At 40.8% G+C, this 22,274-nt stretch overlaps 1 protein-coding gene across 1 annotated transcript in view; it reads left to right on the top strand.

Moving 5' to 3' along the window:
• The window catches only part of ARHGAP10 (Rho GTPase activating protein 10), a 160,839-nt gene extending 138,658 nt beyond the window's left edge, over positions 1-22,181 (top strand). Inside the window, exons 21-23 of the mRNA XM_069978665.1 lie at positions 8,001-8,147; positions 18,139-18,230; positions 21,536-22,181. Of these exons, the coding sequence (XP_069834766.1) occupies positions 8,001-8,147; positions 18,139-18,230; positions 21,536-21,624 (328 nt within the window). The 3' untranslated portion in view covers positions 21,625-22,181. The remainder of the gene's footprint in view (positions 1-8,000; positions 8,148-18,138; positions 18,231-21,535) is intronic.
• Positions 22,182-22,274: the final 93 nt, after the last annotated feature.

The following is a 22,274-nucleotide window of genomic DNA, read 5'->3' on the forward strand; positions in this document are numbered from 1 at the left end:
GTAACTGTATAACCCTGATAACACTGCAGCAGCTGGATATGTGATATATAAGTTACTGTACAGTATAGCAATCAGCATGTGGTGTATAATGTATAGTAACTGTATAACCCTGACAACACAGCAGCTGGATATGTGATATATAAGTTACTGTACAGTATAGCAATCAGCATGTGGAGTATAATGTATAGTAAGTACATAAACCTGATAACACAGCAGCAGCTTGTAGATAAAGGATGGAGCCGCAAATCCCCATAATGCAGTGCAGTAGTATAACAGGTTAGAATAGAGAGGCAGGGCTGCTGTCAGAGGTCTGTGTGGTCACATGACAGCAATGGGGAAGGTCATCATAGATCAATCAGGAAGTGAGAATCACAGAGCTGTGCAGGAGGACAGTGACAGAAACCTCTATACAGCAGTGTGAATTGCTGAGTGTGAGTGCAGGCACATTATAGCAGGAATGGCGAGGATGGGAAATACGAGGGCTGACAGAGACTGCAGGGAGCATGTAGGAATGAGCAGGGTATAGGGTGAGCACAGTATAGCAGCACTCTGTGTCCGGGGAGAGAGGGGTTAAAGCTATGGAGAGATTACGTCCACAGTCCTGTCCCCTGATGTAAGCCCCAGCTTGAAGTGGATCTGCTATGATTTGGAAGGGGAGGGAGACTTCCTGGATCAGAGTACAGGGCTGTAGACCCCGCTATGCAGACCCTGCCCCTCCTCCACTCCCCCTCCCACCCAGTACAGGGGACTCTTACACCAAAGCAATGATCTTACACCAAGTCACTATTTTGAAAGACTGTGAGCTCTTCTTGCAAAGCTCTTAAACCAAGTTACAATATATATATATATATATATATATATATATATATATATATATATATATATATATATATATATATATATAGGCAGATGTGTGCTTTTTGTAGACCTTGAATAAGAGAGCCAAAAACACTAGGCACAATATACACTACACTGAAACTAAAACAGATAATACAGCGTATCCGTCAGGGATGTAGGAAAATTGCTATTATACAAGGCAACTAAATTTAAGCCGACCATAAAAAGAATCAGGGAATATTAAAAAAAAAATCTTCTCTAATAGGTTATCTATAACACAAGAACTGATTATCCTTAAAGGAATTGCAGACGAGCGCTCCGAGTGCCGTGCAAGACGTAACGTTCTTATTAAAAATCTAAAGAAGAATACTTAAAATGTAGTTATGCTCATATAATACATTAATATAGAACATTGAATAGAGTTACATATCAAGAAAATTGCAGCATTCTTATCGAAACAGCAGAGAGATTATGTATATATAGACTGAGAATAAAGATTATGTAAGATTATCATTGTCCTGGACAGGTTTGTTTGAGGAAGAAGAAAGAGTCTTGTTTTCGGCTTCTATTAGGATAATGTGACATCACCTCTCGTATATAGTATAGAATACTCCATGTAATAAATAAGCCTCATCTCATCATCCACACCAATGTCCCTATTGACCTGCAGCCACGAGATCAGTCAGAGCCGTTTACGTAGATCATTACTTCGACCTATATGAATATCTATTACAATAATGCCGTCTGGTAAAAGCTGGAGACACAAGCGTTGTCGATAGGAATAAGAAAAGTGCGGCACTTTCCAAGGTATCATGCATTTTAAGACTTTACAACAAACAGTCCTGTGCCATATCATGCACTGTGTGAATACCGTCCTATTCTGGGTCGCTAGTCCCAGTAATCACGAACCTCAATTGATAAAGCAGGCCAGACACAAGAATTTTGCAAATTTTCCTTGTTTTTGGAAATTCATAGTACATAGCAATACATAATAGATAATGAAAAATTTCACCACAGTGCTGTAGACGCTAGGCTGGTCTTCACGCCGCGGTTGCGGCGCTCTTCATATCCTCAAGTCCATAGAGGCTCTCACCCTCCAGGTGACCGGAAGTGATGAAACACGCAACGTTTCGGGATTATAGGATTGCTATGACTACCAAGTAGTATAAAATGGTGGAGGGTGCACATTTCTACATATGCTTGAGAAAGGGTTAATCCCGAAACGTTGCGTGTTTCATCACTTCCGGTCACCTGGAGGGTGAGAGCCTCTATGGACTTGAGGATATGAAGAGCGCCGCAACCAGCCTGAAGCGGGAAGACCGGCCTCGCGTCTACAGCACTGTGGTGAAGTTTTTCATTATCTAAAGATGTATTGCTATGTACTATGAATTTCCAAAAACAAGGCCTGCTTTATAAATTGAGGATCATGCATTTTAAGACATGATGCTATTTGATTAGTCGGTGATTTTGCACATCTACTACCTGAGCTGTGAGAATTCTGTTCTATAAAGTGTTCCGTGTGCGAGAATCCATGTGGTGGTGAGACAGTCGTTTAGTTCCCGATAAACATGCTTTATGTGGGGAATACAACCTGAGGGTATTACCTGGCATAGGTATCAGTGGGAGTCAATGAGTATTACCTGGCATAGGTATCAGTGGGAGTCAATGAGTATTACCTGGCATAGGTATCAGTGGGAGTCAATGAACCATCTGCACAACACTGGGTACATCTGGGAGCTATAGAAATAAAGCAGATACGAGAGTAGACACAGGCACAGTGCGTTCAGAAAGTCTTCAGACCCTTTTAACTTTTTATTTTGTATTTTGTTGTGTTGCAGCCTTGTAGGAAAAAAATAAATTCCCCATCATTCCTCATGCAATCCCCCGTAATGACAAAGTGATAAGAAAATCTTAGAAATATTTGCAGGGACATAAGTGTTCAGACCGTTTACTCAGTACTTGAAGCAGCTTTGGCAGTGACTAGAGCCTCCAGTCTTGGGTATGATGCCAGGATGGGGTCCATGGAGCCTCAGTCGTTAGCCTCAAAACACTGGAAGATTTCCCTCCAGGGAAGGACACTCATACATAGCCCCTTGATGCCACAAGGTTTTCTCACCTGCATTTGGGGATGTTCTGTCATTCTTCTCTGCAGATCCTCTTAAGTCCGGTGATGTTTGGGCCACCCGTGGTCATTGGCCGAGTTGTCCCTAAGCCGCTCCTCTCTTGTCCTGGCTGTGCCCTTAGGGTCATCATCTTGTCTGAGGTCCAGTGCACTCTGGGTTTCCATTACGAATGGGTCTGTACTTTGATCCATATAGTTTTCCATCAACCCTAACTGGTCTCCCTGTCCAGGTCATTGAAAAACCACCCCACAGCATAATGCTGCCACCACCATGTCGTAGGGTATGTGCACACTGGGGAGTTCTGACCGATAACTTGCCGCTTGCCTCCGCACACTCCTGCTTGGCTCTTCGCCTGTGCCATAGACTCTATACTATACTCGAACAGATTCCACCATTCACCCAAAGAACTGACATGTCAATTATATATAAGTGTATTTTTCACTCTGCAAATTTGAGCCCGCTATTTTTTATTCCCAATCTGCAAAATTCCATCCGTATTGCATCCGTATTTTTGGCTGATTCGCAAAACTATGGAAGGTGTGAATGTAGCCTTGGTTGTAACTTTTTAGTAGCCACTCATTAGAAAGAACCTGAATGGGGGGAAAAGTGTCACATTTCACATCAGGTTGTTGTGGTCTTTGGACACCGTATGACTTTGCATATTCCAACTGGTTTCAATGCAGCTGGTTCTTTCAGCAAGAGGAGAATGTCTACCTAGCGGCAGCTTGCTTTGTTCCTGACCACGCTCGGCCTTCCCTCCTGACACCCTCACAACCCACACACGTTCAGTAACTTGTCCTAAGCGAGAGACTTAAATATACAGATAAATAGAAAACCCGGTGTTAACCTTCCAGCTCGCTGCAGGAACAGGATAATGGAGCGCCGTGATTGCACTGGAGAGCATAATCCTCGCACGTCAGGTGCCGCCGTCTTTGTACTTGGTTTCAAAACTTTTGCTGCAAGTAAAGAAATGGATTTTTTATTACAGTAGATCTTTTCATTTCAAAGTTAAACTGCAGGTTTTTGAAATCAGGAAAGCGGCGCTGTAAGTGGAAGTGAAGCGCCGAGGATAATTACTGTGGTATATCGCAGGAGTGAATGGATCCCCATTAGTCTTAATGTTATGTCTGCTGTCATTCAGCTAATATCCACAATAACCAAAGTGTTTCCTTCCTGCGGTCTCCTGCTCAGGCATTAGCGACTTCAAACAGATATTTGAGTTACTGGAGTTTTTTGTGTGTTTCACTTGTATTTTACTGTAAAAGTCTTCCAGACCTCGCTGCTATTTCCTTTAACCATTTCTTATGCAGCCAGTGACTATATTGTACAATAACTATTCACTGTACAGATACATCAGATGCACAGAGCTTTTACCTTCTAGAGCATTGTAGATAGTGATAATCACCAGTTCCATGCATGCACATATGGTGGCGCTATGGCAAGAACAGGCATTTTGCTTATTAATTATTTATGTTGCTCATGATAGCCTCATACTACACCTAAATGTCTGTCTTCACGCAGTACAGCTACTTTATTACAGTGGGAAGCTGCAGGGATGGATGTGTGCGGCGCCCCGGGCCGGGTGGTGATGGAGCAGCACTGGGGTCTCGGCTGCTTTTTAACCTGTTTTCCAGCTGGGTCACCGCTGGTTTAGGATCAGGACGAGGGCTTCATGTCACTCCAGCGTTTCAGCCACTGATGTGGTATTATCTTTTATTTACCTTCCCTGCAGCGGTATCACATCATGGCTGGCGGAGGGGATACTTGCTTCATGTGCAGTGTAAGAAACGTTCTAGAGCGCGGCTCCTTTTTTTTTAAGTGTATCTATCATTACAACAAACTTCTGACGTGTCAGAATGAACAGACAGACTCGCTCAGCAGCGCACGCTCCACCTTCTCTTTTCTGCTATAAACTTGTAATACGAGTGCTCTGCATTATATTGGGAGCCTATGGAACTTGCGGTAGACAGAATTGCCATAGGCTTCATTATAATTCCATAGACTCTACATTGCAGCCCCTTTATTCTAGCAGTCGGAGGGAGTCTCAGCACCCGGACCCCCATAGATGCAAACTTCTGACCTGTCGCTATGTCATGTCAAAGTTTTTTTTTTTACAATGATAGTTACACTTTACCAGTGTAGAACTGCAGCTGGAAGGCCACATGCCTTGCAGTCGGAGTCCTAAATGCGGGGTAAGAGTGTGGCATACATATCATGATCATCAGTTTATGTGCCCAACATATTTTTTTCCCCCTCTGGCCCCCATTGTGATGAAAACCTCTCCCCTCTGTGACGTCGCTCCATTAGAATCAATAGAGGGGAGGGAATATCTCCACACTGGGGGCTGGTGGGCCTTCCCCCAGTGCTTTGTGCCGGTGCTCCCGAGAAGACCGGCACCGAGTGCCGGAACCGGGAGACAATTCAGAAAAAGCACCACAGCACCGGCATCCCCGCACCAGTGCCGATCCATTAAGGTAAAAATAAAGTGCAGCACTTTAAGATACGGTTTATGCGCAATGACTAAACTGGTGGATAATTCCTAAAAATAGATTCCTTTTAAGAGACTGCTAAAAAGTCAAATTTGGAAAAGTCTTTTGTTTTTTTTTCCCTTCTAGAAACCTTTTACAGAATTTGAGGAAATTTCAGCGTAATGGCAAGAATTACACGAGAAACCTGATACACAATATATACTGCTATTTAGTCAACAAAGAGTTGAACCACAGCTATTTTCCTTCACCTTTGATATAGACGGCGTCCACCTTGATTATCGGGAAGAATTATGGTTGCTTCCTGGTACAGGTGTCTGTTGATCTGTATCAGTCGATTTTGACCGCTGTTTTTACATAGAAGTCTGTAACCCTCTCTGAAGCTCTCAACATTGAACTACTCTTTCTTGCCGTTGCCTTGGTTACAATCCAGATATCCACTTAAATCTTTTTTTTACAGTAATTGGTTACCTATCTCTTCCTAAAAGTGGAGGAAGGGTTATTACTTGTAATGCAATGCTTTACAACCCATCTAATCCCTTACTAAAATGCTTCTTTCTGGCTCGGCCCTTCGCGTACTAGTTATTTGCTGCTTCTCAGCATTGGTATCGGAGGGCTCAGCCTGTTATTATGAAACAATTACATAGCGGCAGAGTATTGTGGTCACTAGCGGCGGGATGTCATGGAGGATGGAATTAAAAGTAACTATAAAAATATTCAACTTTTTATTTTCTTTTTGTAACATTCCCTGTCAATCACTTACCAAGACCGCCACCTTGGCAATGTAGGAGTTGGAAAAAGTTTTTTATGTTCATGGAGGCCAATTTCTTTCTTTATGGTTTTTATTCCATATTTTGGCCCCTGCAGCTTGTTTTGTGCCACATGTGATACTGTACACGTAGGGGCTTCTAATCCCTATAGGGTCAGAGTTTTTCCCTTTGTTATTCCTTTAAATATATTGGGAGACATTTTATAAAGACTCCTATCGATTTTTAACGATAAACAAGATTATTCATCGTTAACCTGAAATCATTCACCATCAGGCGAGCAGGCCGTCCACCCATGGAAAAGGTGCGCATTGATCTGTACAAAAACTCTTCCTTTTCTGTGGCTTACGCCAGGGGCGCAGATGATAAATCTGTCCCAGTCTGTGTATATTTGTATTTATTCGGTGGATGTTACGATTTTTTGTGCCTTTTATACTTTTTGCAGTTTTATTTATTACTTTTGATTTTTCAGTCCAAAACCTGCTTTCTCTATATAGTTTATTGACTGGATATTGTGATATATAGTTCCTGCATGTTTTTTTTATTTGTCCTAACATAATGTTGAATTCCCTTGGGGAGGGGACCTCTTACTGCAATTGACTCAGTGTCATGAATGTTTTTGAAGACTATGGTCTCAATATAGGGGTCACCTGCCCTCTTTGTGGCGGTATATACTCGGTGTGTTTTTAGGTGCACCCCTTTCAGTATGAAGAATACGGTTTTCCGGTCAGTGTTTTCTTTAAGGGAAATGTGGGAGGAGGGCTGGGGTCCCATTTGGCATTGTGTATTAGGTGGTAAGGTCGATTTTAGGTGATTGGAAAAGTTCATTTAGACCATTTTTTTGTTAAAAATGTAATGCAGAAATCAGTTTGTGGTTAATCTTTTTGGAATTGTCCTTTTTAGAGTGACTACAGACCAACTATGGCTGACAAGGGGTTCAGAAAACAGCCGTCTTAAGGCCGCCATACATTTACAATAAACATCAGCTGAGTGATTGATTGTTTGGCAACAGCTATTTCTTACAGTCTCCCCATAGGGGAGGGATAAGCCAAGGCCAGGCAGCTCTGGTGCCAGTTTATCTCTCCAAGAACAGAAGAGTTGCGCTGCAAAAATCCTGCATGCCCGACCCTTATGTCCACCAACATTATCTGTCAGTGCAGAGTCCGGAGGCCCCCCTTATACTGTTAAACAAACACCAGATATCGGTATTGTGTCAACCAATAATGTAGCTATACCACCAGATCCAAATATATTCACGGAAGGGGTATCACATCTCCCACTTAAAAGATGAGAAAAGCTGTGGCTCCCTGGACACCTACCTACCCACGTAGCCACGGCTTCTTCTTCTCTCAGTGCAGGATTCATTGAAAGGATTGATCAGCAAATTCTGATGAGAATTACTGATGTGTGAATGAGGCCTTAGTAAGAGCTGTCGTGCCTGTACCTGCTGAGGCCGTACTTACCTCTACAGTCATCTCGGGTTGGTGGATAATTTAGATGTCAGTAAATCAATACGAAGACTCAATGTCAGGTTTAGGTCAAACCACATTTGCAGGTGTTTGTCCCCAGATGACTGATCCCTCTACAGTAATCGGCTGTAATGTGGGGTTGGGAAGGTTTATACTTTGGACCTTCGTTTTACACGCCGCGGTTATATTCTGCCGCATTTCTATCATCCGTAGTAACATCAGACGGAGTCGCAGTTTTTGATGTTTCTTTTAGAGATTCGATGTAAAATAATTCCCAATATTTCAGATGGTAAAGAGAATTTTTTTATATTTCTTCAGGCCGTCGCTGACTCACTGTCCGTTGGTTTCATGGATGAATAGTGAACCGTCAGCCGTACCGAGTGCACCTACCTCTCCGGAGATGCCGGAACCATCCACAGGCCATGAAGCACTAACTGCACTGACTCCAGATCCATCGTCAGAGAGGTACACCGCCACTTATTATATAGATATTACACCGCCACCTATTACATGTTATTACACCGCCACCTATTACATGTTATTACACCGCCACTTATTACTTATTACACGTTATTACACCGCCACTTATTATATAGATATTACACCGCCACCTATTACATGTTATTACACCGCCACCTATTACATGTTATTACACTGCCACTTATTACATGTTATTACACCGCCACTTATTATATAGATATTACACTGCCACTTATTATATAGATATTACACTGCCACCTATTACATGTTATTACACTGCCACTTATTATATAGATATTACACCGCCACCTATTACATGTTATTACACCGCCACCTATTACATGTTATTACACCGCCACCTATTACATGTTATTACACTGCCACTTATTACATGTTATTACACCGCCACCTATTACATGTTGTTACACCGCCACTTATTACTTATTACATGTTATTACACCGCCACTTATTACTTATTACATGTTATTACACCGCCACTTATTACTTATTACATGTTATTACACCGCCACTTATTACATATAGAGGATAATCCCTGCGATTGTTCTAATTTACCGGACGCCGAATGTCCTGGAGTTTAAAACTCATCATATTTTTAAATTACAGCGATCCGACATTTACACTGAATTGTTTTCATTACCGATCTTCATAGGTCTCCCAAGGCAGCTCTATATCTCCAATCCATTATACGGCTATGTTCACACAACGTACTATTTTTGAAAAGAACGGCCATTTAATATATTGTGTGAAAGCAACGGCCATTGTTCTATTGACTTCAATGCATATCATTGCAGTATGAGAAGAATGGCCGTTGTTTTAATGGAAAAACAATGGCTGTTCTTTTTTTTTAAAAAAGTACAGTGTGCGAACATAACCTTCAAGTGAAATGCCTCCTTTTAACCAAATTAAAAGTTTATGTAAATCTCTCTCTCATATATGTATATATATGTGTATAGAGAGAGAGAGAGAGGAGATAGATAATCTGGAGGAAAGGAGGGAAAGGGAGGACATGATGGAAACCTTTATATATGTTACAGGAGGAAGAAGGGAAAAGAGGGAAATGATGGAAACCTTTATATATGTTACAGGAGGAAGAAGGGAAAGGAGGACATGATGGAAACCTTTATATATGTTACAGGAGGGAAGAAGGGAAAGGAAGGACATGATGGAAACCTTTATATATGTTACAGGAGGAAGAAGGGAAAGGGAGGACATGATGGAAACCTTTATATATGTTACAGGAGGGAAGAAGGGAAAGGAGGACATGATGGAAACCTTTATATATATGTTACAGGAGGAAGAAGGGAAAGGGAGGACATGAGGGAAACCTTTTTATATGTTACAGGAGGAAGAAGGGAAAGGGAGGACATGATGGAAAACTTTATATATGTTACAGGAGGAAGAAGGGAAAGGGGGGACATGATGGAAACCTTTATATATGTTACAGGGGGAAGAAGGGAAAGGGAGGACATGATGGAAACCTTTATATATGTTACAGGAGGAAGAAGGTAAAGGGAGGACATGATGGAAACCTTTATATATGTTACAGGAGGAAGAAGGGAAAGGGAGGACATTATGGAAACCTTTATATATGTTACAGGAGGAAGAAGGTAAAGGGAGGACATGATGGAAACCTTTATATATGTTACAGGGGGAAGAAGGGAAAGGGAGGACATGATGGAAACCTTTATATATGTTACAGGAGGAAGAAGGGAAAGGGAGGACATGATGGAAACCTTTATATATGTTACAGGGGGAAGAAGGGAAAGGGAGGACATGATGGAAACCTTTATATATGTTACAGGAGGAAGGAAGGGAAAGGGAGGACATGAAGGAAACCTTTATATATGTTACAGGAGGAAGAAGGGAAAAGAGGGACATGATGGAAACCTTTATATATGTTACAGGGGGAAGAAGGGAAAGGGGGACATGATGGAAACCTGTATATATGTTACAGGAGGAAGAAGGGAAAGGGAGGACATGATGGAAACCTTTATATATGTTACAGGAGGGAAGAAGGGAAAGGTAGGACATGATGGGAACCTTTATATATGTTACAGGAGGAAGAAGGGAAAGGAGGGACATGATGAAAACCTTTATATATGTTACAGGAGGAAGAAGGGAAAGGAAGGACATGATGGAAACCTTTATATATGTTACAGGAGGAAGAAGGGAAAGGGGGGACATGATGGAAACCTCTATATATGTTACAGGAGGAAGAAGGGAAAGGGAGGACATGATGGAAACCTTTATATATGTTACAGGAGGAAGAAGGGAAAGGGAGAACATGATGGAAACCTCTATATATGTTACAGGACTAAATAAGGGTTAGGAGGGAAGTGTAAAAAAAAAAACCACGTGAACAAGAGGAGACGGTGAGAAGTTACTGGGGGAAAGATCAGATCAGCATGAGAAAATATTTCTGTACTGAAAGAGTAGTAGATGCTTGGAACAAACTTCCAGCAGAGGTGGTTGGTAAATCTATAAAACAAGGTATCTGATCGCGCTCCTCTTGATTGCTGAGTCCTCAGGGCGTTGGCTTGTAGTGGTGCCTATTTGTTCTCAGGCTGTGTGCACACTATGGTTAATCCTCTCACTACAATGGAGTGTGGAAGATAAATATATATAGAGACACAAATAGTATATATTGAATAATAGCTATTTAGTTCGGTATAGATAGTAGCGTTCCCCTAATCACCCCCTAATATGTTGTTCCCATATACAAAATGATACTTGGTTCGCTGTTCTAATCCTCTGTGATGGCTAGCGGTCCTTGATCCTCAGTTCTTTGCGTCCAGAAGAGAACGTCCCGGCCGGTGACGGCTCTGTTATCCGGTACTTTTGTAGAACAGGTGAGTCTCTCAGAAATTCTAAGTCTCAGAAGTTCAGTGTGATGTCACATCTACTACGGATTCCTGAAAGGGTCAGAATACCTCCGACATGTTTCGAGGGGTATGCCCATTTTTCTCAAGAAGATCCGCCCTTCCATCTGGTGTGGCTTTTTATAGACAGCTTGAACTCCAAGAGACTTAACCCCTGCAATACTGATAAGAATGCAAATAACCCAATTTCTGAGTTTAGCCCTGACGGCAGTATCGTATTACAGATGTGTTTACTTTCGGCTTATTTTCCCCGTCTCTCCAATCTCTCTTTATTTTCTCTATTGCACAAAATGATGAATAGTTTATTTTTCCTTCCTGTTTCTCCTTAGAGGATGTCCCTCATATTGTCTCTGGATATTGTAGACGTGTTCATTAATCCTTGTATGTAAAGCTCTTTGTCCTTCCGATATACGTTTTTGGACACGTAATGTAGTAGATCACTCCTTTTGAATGGCAAGTAATGTGCTCTTTGATTTTAACCCTATGTGACCCATCCTGGTTAGCGATCTCCATTACCTCCTTTTTCATACCCATTTTTTTGCACGGCCTGCAAAATCTACAAGGATAGAAACCTACTTTATGCGATATTATAGCATTATTACTACCCATAGTTCTATTCTCCTTATTCCGCACTGTGGGAGCTACAATATTCCCTATATTTTGTGTTTTTTTTTAAATGAATTTGGGATTTGATGGGATTAGATCGCCTATAATTTTATCCTGTTTAAGTATTTCCCACCTATTTTTTTTATAATTTTCTTGAAGTCTCCCGATTTATCTGAGTAGGTGGTTATGATAGAAATTTTAAAACTTTGTTCATTTCTATTATTTTCTTTTCTTTCATCCTGTTCTTCTCTTTCTTTTATGAGATTCTCCCTCTTCAGTTGTAAAACCTCCTCTATCGTACCTTGTAATAAGCTTCCATCGTATCCTTTCTGTATAAATTTATCTTTCAATTCCTCAGCTTCCTCCTGAAAATCCCCCACATCTGTGTAGTTCCTCCTTAGTCTCAGAAATTGGCTTTTTGGTATATTCAATAGCCAAGAAGGCAAATGGCAGCTATCTAATGCAATGTAACTATTGCTATCTGCGGGGTTTTTTATATGTCCTGCTGCATATTTTTCCATTTTTAATAAAAATGTTCAAATCTAAAAAGTTAATGGATTTTGTGCTATATGTAGGTGTAAAATGTAGATAAAATTCATTTTTATTTAAATCCTTTAAAAATCCTTGAAGGGTCTCCTCGTCCCCTTTCCATATAAACACAATATCGTCTATAAATCTCTTCCAGAGGACGAGGTTCGCACTCAGCCCTCCCGTGGGAAATATGGTGGCCTCTTCCTACCTCCCCATGTATAAATTAGAATAGGCCGGCGCGAACCTCGTCCCCGTCGCGGTACCCCACGACTGTATATAAAAAATTCCTTCATGTAAAAAATAATTTTTTGTTAAAATGAATTCGATGCACTCTCCAATAAAATTTGCCTGTTCCTCTGGGTATTTTTTTTAATTTTTTTTAAAAATACTCTGCTGCTTCCCTGCCTTTTCCATTTTCTCTTTAAACTGTTTTTATTAAGCTTCAGTCACAGAAAATTATGTGTCCAAGTTAACAAACCAGAAAAGAAAAGTACAGTGAGTACAATGAAATATAAAACTGACAAGGTATGGTCAACAAGGAAACGATCAATTTCTGAGGTAGGAGGTGTTTGCATTCAATCAGATCAGTTCTCCTGCCTTTAAGGATGGCATCTTGGTGCAAACAGGAAAGATAGCAACCTTTTCCATTTTCTATAACTGTGTAGAGGGATGTCACATCAAGTGTTCCTAAGATGTAATCCTCTCTCCATTCTAGGGTCTCTAGAATCTGCAGAACATGTTTACTGTCTTTCAGATAGGCAGGTAAAGTTTTCACACAGCTTTGCAGATGTGTATCCACATACTTGGATAGATTAGCTGTCAGGCATTCTATGCCTGACACTATAGGCCTCCCAGGCGGTTTTTTGTCATCTTTATGGATTTTTGGCAAATGATAAAATACAGGTAGTCGGGGGGTATTATTTAGTATAAAATTTGCCTCCATTTCATTGATAAGGTCCTGCTCTTTCCCCTGATCTATCTATAATTTTAAAAGTTTTAAAAAATCATCCGTTGGGTCTTTCTTCAGAATTTTATGTTTTTTTTATCATTCAAGATCCTTAATGCCTCACATCTGTACTCTGACGTGTCCTGAATCACTATCCCCCCTCCTTTATCCGCTGGTCGGATGGTGATTGCTTTATTATCTTGGCGTTTAATTAAGGATTCTCTCTCCATTTTTGTTAAATTGTTGTATCCCCCTTTTTTATACGTTTTAACCTTACGTATATCTGCTGTAACCATTTTTTCAAAGGTAACGAAGGATTCTGAATACTCGTTGATAGGGTGAAATGTAGATCTTGGTTTTAAATTTGTGTGAACGTAGTTGGTGTTTAGTTTGGTGTGAGTGAACTCAGTTTTTTCTATATTAATTTTTTTGTGGAAGTATTTCTTTAAGGATAAATTTCTCATAAATTTATTGAAGCATACATTGGTTTAAAAAAATTTATGAGAAATTTATCCTTAAAGAAATACTTCCACAAAAAAATTAATATAGAAAAAAACTGAGTTCACTCACACCAAACTAAACACCAACTACGTTCACACAAATTTAAAACCAAGATCTACATTTCACCCTATCAATGAGTATTCAGAATCCTTCGTTACCTTTGAAAAAATGGTTACAGCAGATATACGTAAGGTTAAAACGTATAAAAAAGGGGGATACAACAATTTAACAAAAATGGAGAGAGAATCCTTAATTAAACGCCAAGATAATAAAGCAATCACCATCCGACCAGCGGATAAAGGAGGGGGGATAGTGATTCAGGACACGTCAGAGTACAGATGTGAGGCATTAAGGATCTTGAATGATAAAAAAACATATAAAATTCTCAAGAAAGACCCAACGGATGATTTTTTAAAACTTTTAAAAAATATTGGTAGATCAGGGGCAAGAGCAGGACCTTATCAATGAAATAGAGGCAAATTTTATACTAAATAATACCCCCCGACTACCTGTATTTTATCATTTGCCAAAAATCCATAAAGATGACAAAAAACCGCCTGGCAGGCCTATAGTGTCAGGCATAGAATGCCTGACAGCAAATCTATCCAAGTATGTGGATACACATCTGCAAAGCTGTGTGAAAACTTTACCTGCCTATCTGAAAGACAGTAAACATGTTCTGCAGATTCTAGAGACCTTAGAATGGAGAGAGGATTACATCTTAGGAACACTTGATGTGACATCCCTCTACACAGTTATAGAAAATGGAAAAGGCAGGGAAGCAGCAGAGTATTTTTAAAAAATATCTAAAAAAAAAAATACCCAGAGGAACAGGCAAATTTTATTGGAGAGTGCATCGAATTCATTTTAACAAAAAATTATTTTTTACATGAAGGAATTTTTTATATACAGTCGTGGGGTACCGCGATGGGGACAAAGTTTGCGCCTGCCTATTCTAATTTATACATGGGGAGGTGGGAAGAGGCCACCATATTTCCCACGGGAGGGCTGAGTGCGAACCTCGTCCTCTGGAAGAGATTTATAGACGATATTGTGTTTATATGGAAAGGGGACGAGGAGACCCTTCATGGATTTTTAAAGGATTTAAATAAAAATGAATTTTATCTACATTTTACACCTACATATAGCACAAAATCCATTAACTTTTTAGATTTGAACATTTTTATTAAAAATGGAAAAATATGCAGCAGGACATATAAAAAAACCCCGCAGATAGCAATAGTTACATTGCATTAGATAGCTGCCATTTGCCTTCTTGGCTATTGAATATACCAAAAAGCCAATTTCTGAGACTAAGGAGGAACTGCACAGATGTGGGGGATTTTCAGGAGGAAGCTGAGGAATTGAAAGATAAATTTATACAGAAAGGATACGATGGAAGCGTACTACAAGGTACGATAGAGGAGGTTTTACAACTGAAGAGGGAGAATCTCATAAAAGAAAGAGAAGAACAGGATGAAAGAAAAGAAAATAATAGAAATGAACAAAGTTTTAAAATTCCTATCATAACCACCTACTCAGATAAATCGGGAGACTTCAAGAAAATTATAAAAAAAATAGGTGGGAAATACTTAAACAGGATAAAATTATAGGCGATCTAATCCCATCAAATCCCAAATTCATTTAAAAAAAAACACAAAATATAGGGAATATTGTAGCTCCCACAGTGCGGAATAAGGAGAATAGAACTATGGGTAGTAATAATGCTATAATATCGCATAAAGTAGGTTTCTATCCTTGTAGATTTTGCAGGCCGTGCGAAAAAATGGGTATGAAAAAGGAGGTAATGGAGATCGCTAACCAGGATGGGTCACATAGGGTTAAAATCAAAGAGCACATTACTTGCCATTCAAAAGGAGTGATCTACTACATTACGTGTCCGTGTCAAAAAACGTATATCGGAAGGACAAAGAGCTTTACATACAAGGATTCATGAACACGTCTACAATATCCAGAGACAATATGAGGGACATCCTCGAAGGAGAAACAGGAAGGAAAAATAAACTATTCATCATTTTGTGCAATAGAGAAAATAAAGAGAGATTGGAGAGACGGGGAAAATAAGCAGAAAGTAAACACATCTTTAATACGATACTGCCGTCAGGGCTAAACTCAGAACTTGGGTTATTTGCATTCTTATCAGTATTGCAGGGGTTAAGTCTCATGGAGTTCAAGCTGTCTATAAAAAGCCACACCAGATGGAAGGGCGGATCTTCTTGAGAAAGGGGCGTACCCCTCGAAACATGTCGGAGGTATTCTGACCCTTTCAGGAATCAGTAGTAGATGTGACGTCACACTGAACTTCTGAGACTTAGAATTTCTGAGAGACTCACCTGTTCTACAAAAGTACCGGATAACAGAGCGGTCACCGGCCGGGACGTTCTCTTCTGGACGCAAAGAACTGAGGATCAAGGACCGCTAGCCATCACAGAGGATTAGAACAGCGAACCAAGTATCATTTTGTATATGGGAACAACAGAGAAAAACTGCTGTATTACCGGAGCACATCAGGACCCTGCTATGTGATCCCAGTGAGAGGGGGAGTGCGTTATCTTAGCTCCATTTCATAAGTATATAAACTTACCTTGGAGAATATACTGCTGTGATTAGGGGAACGCTACTATCTATACCAAACTAAATAGCTATCATTCAATATATACTATTTGTGTCTCTATATATATTTATCTTCCACACTCCATTGTAGTGAGAGGATTAACCATAGTGTGCACACAGCCTGAGAACAAATAGGCACCACTACAAGCCAACGCCCTGAGGACTCAGCAATCAAGAGGAGCCGATCAGATACCTTGTTTTATATTGTTACCATTACAAGCTACATGCAGGTAGTAGCTCTACACTGATACGCAGCCCCAAACATAGAGTGGACAGCGCTGTATAGTGCATCATATTGTATTTTGGTTGGTAAATCTACAATAACAGAATTTAACTTGTCTGGTGTATACATATATCTATCTGCCTGGTATATACATCTATCTATCTGCCTGGTATATACATCTATCTATCTGCCTGGTGTATACATATATCTATCTGCCTGGTGTATACATCTATCTATCTGCCTGGTATATACATCTATCTATCTGCCTGGTGTATACATCTATCTATCTGCCTGGTGTATACATCTATCTATCTGCCTGGTATATACATCTATCTATCTGCCTGGTGTATACATATATCTATCTGCCTTGTATATACATCTATCTATCTGCCTGGTGTATACATATATCTATCTGCCTGGTGTATACATATATCTGCCTTGTGTATACATCTATCTATCTGCCTGGTGTATACATCTATCTATCTGCCTGGTGTATACATCTATCTATCTGCCTGGTATATACATATATCTATCTGCCTGGTATATACATATATCTATCTGCCTGGTGTATACATCTATCTATCTGCCTGGTGTATACATCTATCTATCTGCCTGGTATATACATATATCTATCTGCCTGGTATATACATCTATCTATCTGCCTGGTGTATACATCTATCTATCTGCCTGGTATATACATCTATCTATCTGCCTGGTATATACATATATCTATCTGCCTGGTATATACATCTATCTATCTGCCTGGTATATACATCTATCTATCTGCCTGGTATATACATCTATCTATCTGCCTGGTGTATACATATATCTATCTGCCTGGTATATACATCTATCTATCTGCCTGGTATATACATCTATCTATCTGCCTGGTATATACATCTATCTATCTGCCTGGTATATACATCTATCTATCTGCCTGGTGTATACATCTATCTATCTGCCTGGTATATACATCTATCTATCTGCCTGGTATATACATCTATCTATCTGCCTGGTGTATACATCTATCTATCTGCCTGGTGTATACATATATCTATCCTAAGGTAATAAGAAGGAAAATAATAGGGCCGACTAGATGGACGGGGTGGGGGCTTTATCTGCCGACAATCTTCTATGTTTCTATTGCTGCCTGAACCTTGAGTCTTAGGGGAGTCCTCCGATGGCTTCTCCCCTCCACATCAGCCATGATTGATAGATCCCTCATTTTTCAGTTCAGGGAGAGCATAATCAATCAAATGCAGCATGTGGGGGGTTCAGCCATAAGTATAAAGTGTATGGGGGAACTCCACCAACAGATGCCGGAGGAGATAGGAGTGGGGTATGATGGAATTTCATTGCCTGCTCCTCTTTGTTCTCTGAGGGATAAGCCACCACCAGGGTCTCCTGTCAGCCAAGATCACATACTATTTTGGCTGACAGTTATTATAGGTATTTCAGCCTCTTGACAGCAAAGTCCTAAGTAAGTGACAGTTCAGATGCAGATCTCTATGCTGCAGCGATATTCTTATAGTAACCATTCCCTGCCATGTTCTTCCAGTCTCAGTCTATATTGTGTTCTGTTATCCTTGTAAATGATATGAATACAACTCATTCCTGCTCATGTTTCTGTTGTAGCTTTATTGGCAGAAAGGCAAAAGCCGTCTATCCCTGTGAGGCTGAACACAGCTCCGAGTTATCATTCGAAGTTGGAGAAATTTTTGAAAACGGTGAGTGATCCTGCTGATTGCATCCGGCTCTCCTGACGCCATTCACAGACAGAATATAAGTATTTAATATGAAAATAAAAACACAGGTATGTTCTGAATGATTTCCATAAGTGCCACCAACTCTGTAGGTGATCAGGGGCCGGCAGTGTCACTTTAAAGGGGTACGCCGCTGAAAATCTTCTTCAAAATCAACTGATTTCAGAAAGTTATATAGATTTGTAATTTACTTCTATTTGAAAATCTCCAATCTTCCAGTACTTAGCAGCAGCAAATCCCCATAGAAAACCTCTCCTGCTCTGGACAGTTCCTGACATGGACAGAGGTGGCAGCAGAGAGCACTCTGTCAGACTGGAGAGAATACACCACTTCCTGCAGGACATACAGCAGCTGATAAGTACTGGAAGACTGGAGATTTTTAAATAGAAGTAATATACAAATCTATATAATGTTCTGACACCAGATAATTTGAAAGAAAAAGATGTTTGCCGGTGTACCCCTTTAATATGAAGAGAGGAAAAAATAGAAACAGAGTTACCTTCTGGGAGAGATTCTGGCGTGACGTATAATTCGTGTTAGCATTGACTTGCAGGGACACTACATCCAAGAGGTGGCACCAGAGAGTATTTTTCTTTCATTCTGGGTAAGGGTTACTTTGCATTGTACTGTTAAAACGCACAAACACACGAAGGGGCGGACGGCAGCGCTATAACGATCACCGGCACCTGGATTCAGCGTGGGGGCGAGCACGTGTGTCATTTGTATGTGTTTATGTATCAGGCCTGAGCTGGTGGGATTGACTAGTTGGGAGGGAGCTACTACCATTGCCTTTAGTCACCAAGTTTCACGCACGCCCATCTGTGGTCTCTGCGCCGGGCATACGCACTGTAATCCGCCCTTCTCTCAGCAGCTTTGAGGCACCAATAAGAGAGAGCTTTAAAAGCAGCGTAATGGGGAGGACTGCTCCGGCACATGGTTTTGGAGCCCGGTATCTCTCTTAGGAGTCAAAATATAAACTATTTGGCCAATACAGGTAATTTTACCGTCAAAACAGCAGCTTCCCTTTAATTATTAGTAGAAAGAGAAGTTGAAAGGCACTCACCACTTTGTGAGAGTCCTTTATTTTGTGCTTGATCGTACAGGAAAACCATAGTGGGGGTTGAAGTCCGTGTGTCTGGTGAAGCATGTTCAGCACGTGCGAAACAGCTGTCACAGTCCATTAGGAGCTTGCCATCCATGCTGAATGCAACCCACACTGTTTGTTTTTTTTTTGTACGGTGAAGCGCAAATAAAGGACTGTGACCGAGTGGTGAGTGCCTTTTCAACTTTTGAAGATTTGCTGTGTCTAATGCCATCTAAGAAATGAGCACCGCACAGATGCAATGACCATTTTTCCAGTCCGAGTATATACTCTTTGAGTAGTGCCGGTCACCTATTTCACGCATGCTTGCCCTGTTGCACAAAGTTTAAAAAAAAAGTTTTTTGCACAAACCAGAGGTGTGCCGAAATCAGCTGCATACGGTGCGAGTATTAATAAATTCCCCCCAATGGGCCTCAGGAGTGGTTAGTGGACTGGATAGATCAGGTGTGGGGAACCTTTGGCCCTCTAGCTGCTGCAAAACTACTACTCCTTGGCTGGCAAGGCATGATGGGAACAGCTGCCGGGCGGAAGGTTCCCCACCCCTGGGATAGATACTGGTGGTCTGCATACAGCAGTGATGGCTGACCCTGACACTCCAGCTGTTGCAAAACTACAATTCCCATTATGCCTGGACAACAAAGATATGGCTTTGGCTGCCCAGGTCAAGGTTAGCCATTACTGGCATAGAGGGTGGTGGTCTGCATAGAGGGTGGTGGTCTGCATAGAGGGTGGTGGTCTGCATACACAGACATCATCCTGCTAGTCATAGTTCTTAGTGGAACTATCCCACAGTCTCTGCTGCAGCTCTTGTCTTATGTTCCTGTTTTTAAACTTTTAGTAAATCTCCCGTCCTTCATCTCACACATCTTCTATCGCTATTACTGGAATTGCAGTTTTTTTTTCCTCTTTTTGTTCCAAATCTTTGTATTCTAATGTGTAGATAATGCAGAGATTGCCATCCATTAGGGATTTAGCGGCTGCCTTGGGTTGCTCCATTATAGCTCGGTGCTAATATCTGCTCCGTGCCTTGTCATTAACTAAAAGGAAGGTTTCTAAAGAGATCTATACTGCACGGCCGCTGTTACAGATTATACGGCACATACCCGCGCTTTACATGGAGACAGATGAGAAACACTAATAACATTAATAACGGGAGAAGGATTGTTTTCTGTTGATTGGAAATCGTGTTCTATCAGTTTCTTGGTGTTCCCATCTATCACTATTATTAGGCCAGGTTTGGATGTTTGTAAACTATGTGCTAACGTCTTCAATAGTTGCCAAATTTTCCATGTAGGGCTGGGCGATACGGGCAAAAAAATAAAATCTCGATATATATATATATATTTTTTTTTTCTCTATTTTTAAATCTATTTTTTTTCTGTTAATTGTGATGAGTTTAGTGGTAGAGGTATAGTGGATAAGGGGTGCAGTAACAGTAAAAGCATAGAAGATGAGGGGTGTAGTAGTAACTAAGGGGAGTAGCAGTTTTGGGAGTAGTAGTAGTATCAGGTGTAGTGGGAGGAGTATTGGGGGTAGTAGTGGCTAGAAACACACTACACTACAGTATGGAGACTAGTACATGGAAACATGACAGGTCTTCCAGGAAGATGGCCCCACTGGACGCACACAGTAAAAGGCAAAATAGTCACACCATAAAGCGGGCACCAGCTCCATGTCTCCGGTGCTCAGAGGAACCGCTCCCCGTTTTGTGGGCGGGCGGCGATCTTACAGGTAGATGGGGGCGGGTGGCGATCTTACAGGTAGATGGGGGCGGGTGGCGGTCCTCTGGGTGCAGGCTGGCAGTGATCCTATACGTGGGTGGGGCGGGCGGCGTCGGTCCTCCGGGTGCGGGCTGGGGGTGATTGTGTATGTAGATAGGCGGGGGGCTTTTGCGGTCCCACTCTGACCTGCAGGAGGAGCAGCTTGCCGGGAGCACCACTGTTCCCCCTGCAGGTCAGAGGGCATTTTCTTTTCTTTTAAAATCAAATTTACGATTTTCAAAGAAATTGAAATCGATTCTCAAAATCTAGGCGAATTAACTTGATTAATCACACAGCCCTATTTCCAAGACTGCAGGTCTGCACTTCCGTATATCCATAATACTTTGTATTTACAGATCTATTCCTTTAATATCTGATTTATTATTTCTCCTTCTTCTTCTTTGTAGTCCATAATTCAAGAGAACCTGGATGGTTGGAAGGAACGCTGAACGGGAGACGAGGGCTTATTCCACAGAATTATGTTCAGTTTCTCTAACTACATGGATGTGAGACGCAGAAGCTGTACATGGTATCCATGGATTTCCGTTCCAGTTGTGTTAATTGTCTTGTATTGTGACTGCCGGAGCCGGATGACCCGAGAAAAGGTCGTCCATAAGGGACATGCAATATTGCCAAACTGAACTTAAACACTTTGTTACTGTATTTTATAACTTGTATTGGACTATGCTAGATTTTATAGCATCTGATTCTTATGTCACTCATTTCACCTTTTCATTCCTGGTTATAGAGTTTGTTGGATTGTTTATGTATATGAATCGTGTGATGTAAAACCAATCCCGCGCACGGCTCCCACACCGAACGCACCAGGCTGACACAATGTAGCAATTACTCTTCACCTTTGCAGGTTTATGATTAGAGGAAGATCGCGGTCAGAATAAGTTACTTTTTTTTACATTTTATGTTGTTTTGTAGCAGTCACCGATTTGGATGTTTGTTGTTTTTAAGGTTTCACTCGTATTGTTTTGTTTTCAAAGTATATGTACTACAGAAATGAATTTTATCCTAAAATAAAATATTAGTTCTTTTAATATATATATATATATTGTGCTTTTATAGAAAAGAAAAAAATAAAAACAAAGTAAAGCCAATATAATTGTATATGTCATAACTGGCGACTCGGGCAGT

This window comes from Dendropsophus ebraccatus, chromosome 7 (genome assembly GCF_027789765.1).
Source record: "Dendropsophus ebraccatus isolate aDenEbr1 chromosome 7, aDenEbr1.pat, whole genome shotgun sequence".
In the NCBI taxonomy this organism is placed as follows: Eukaryota; Metazoa; Chordata; class Amphibia; order Anura; family Hylidae; genus Dendropsophus; species Dendropsophus ebraccatus.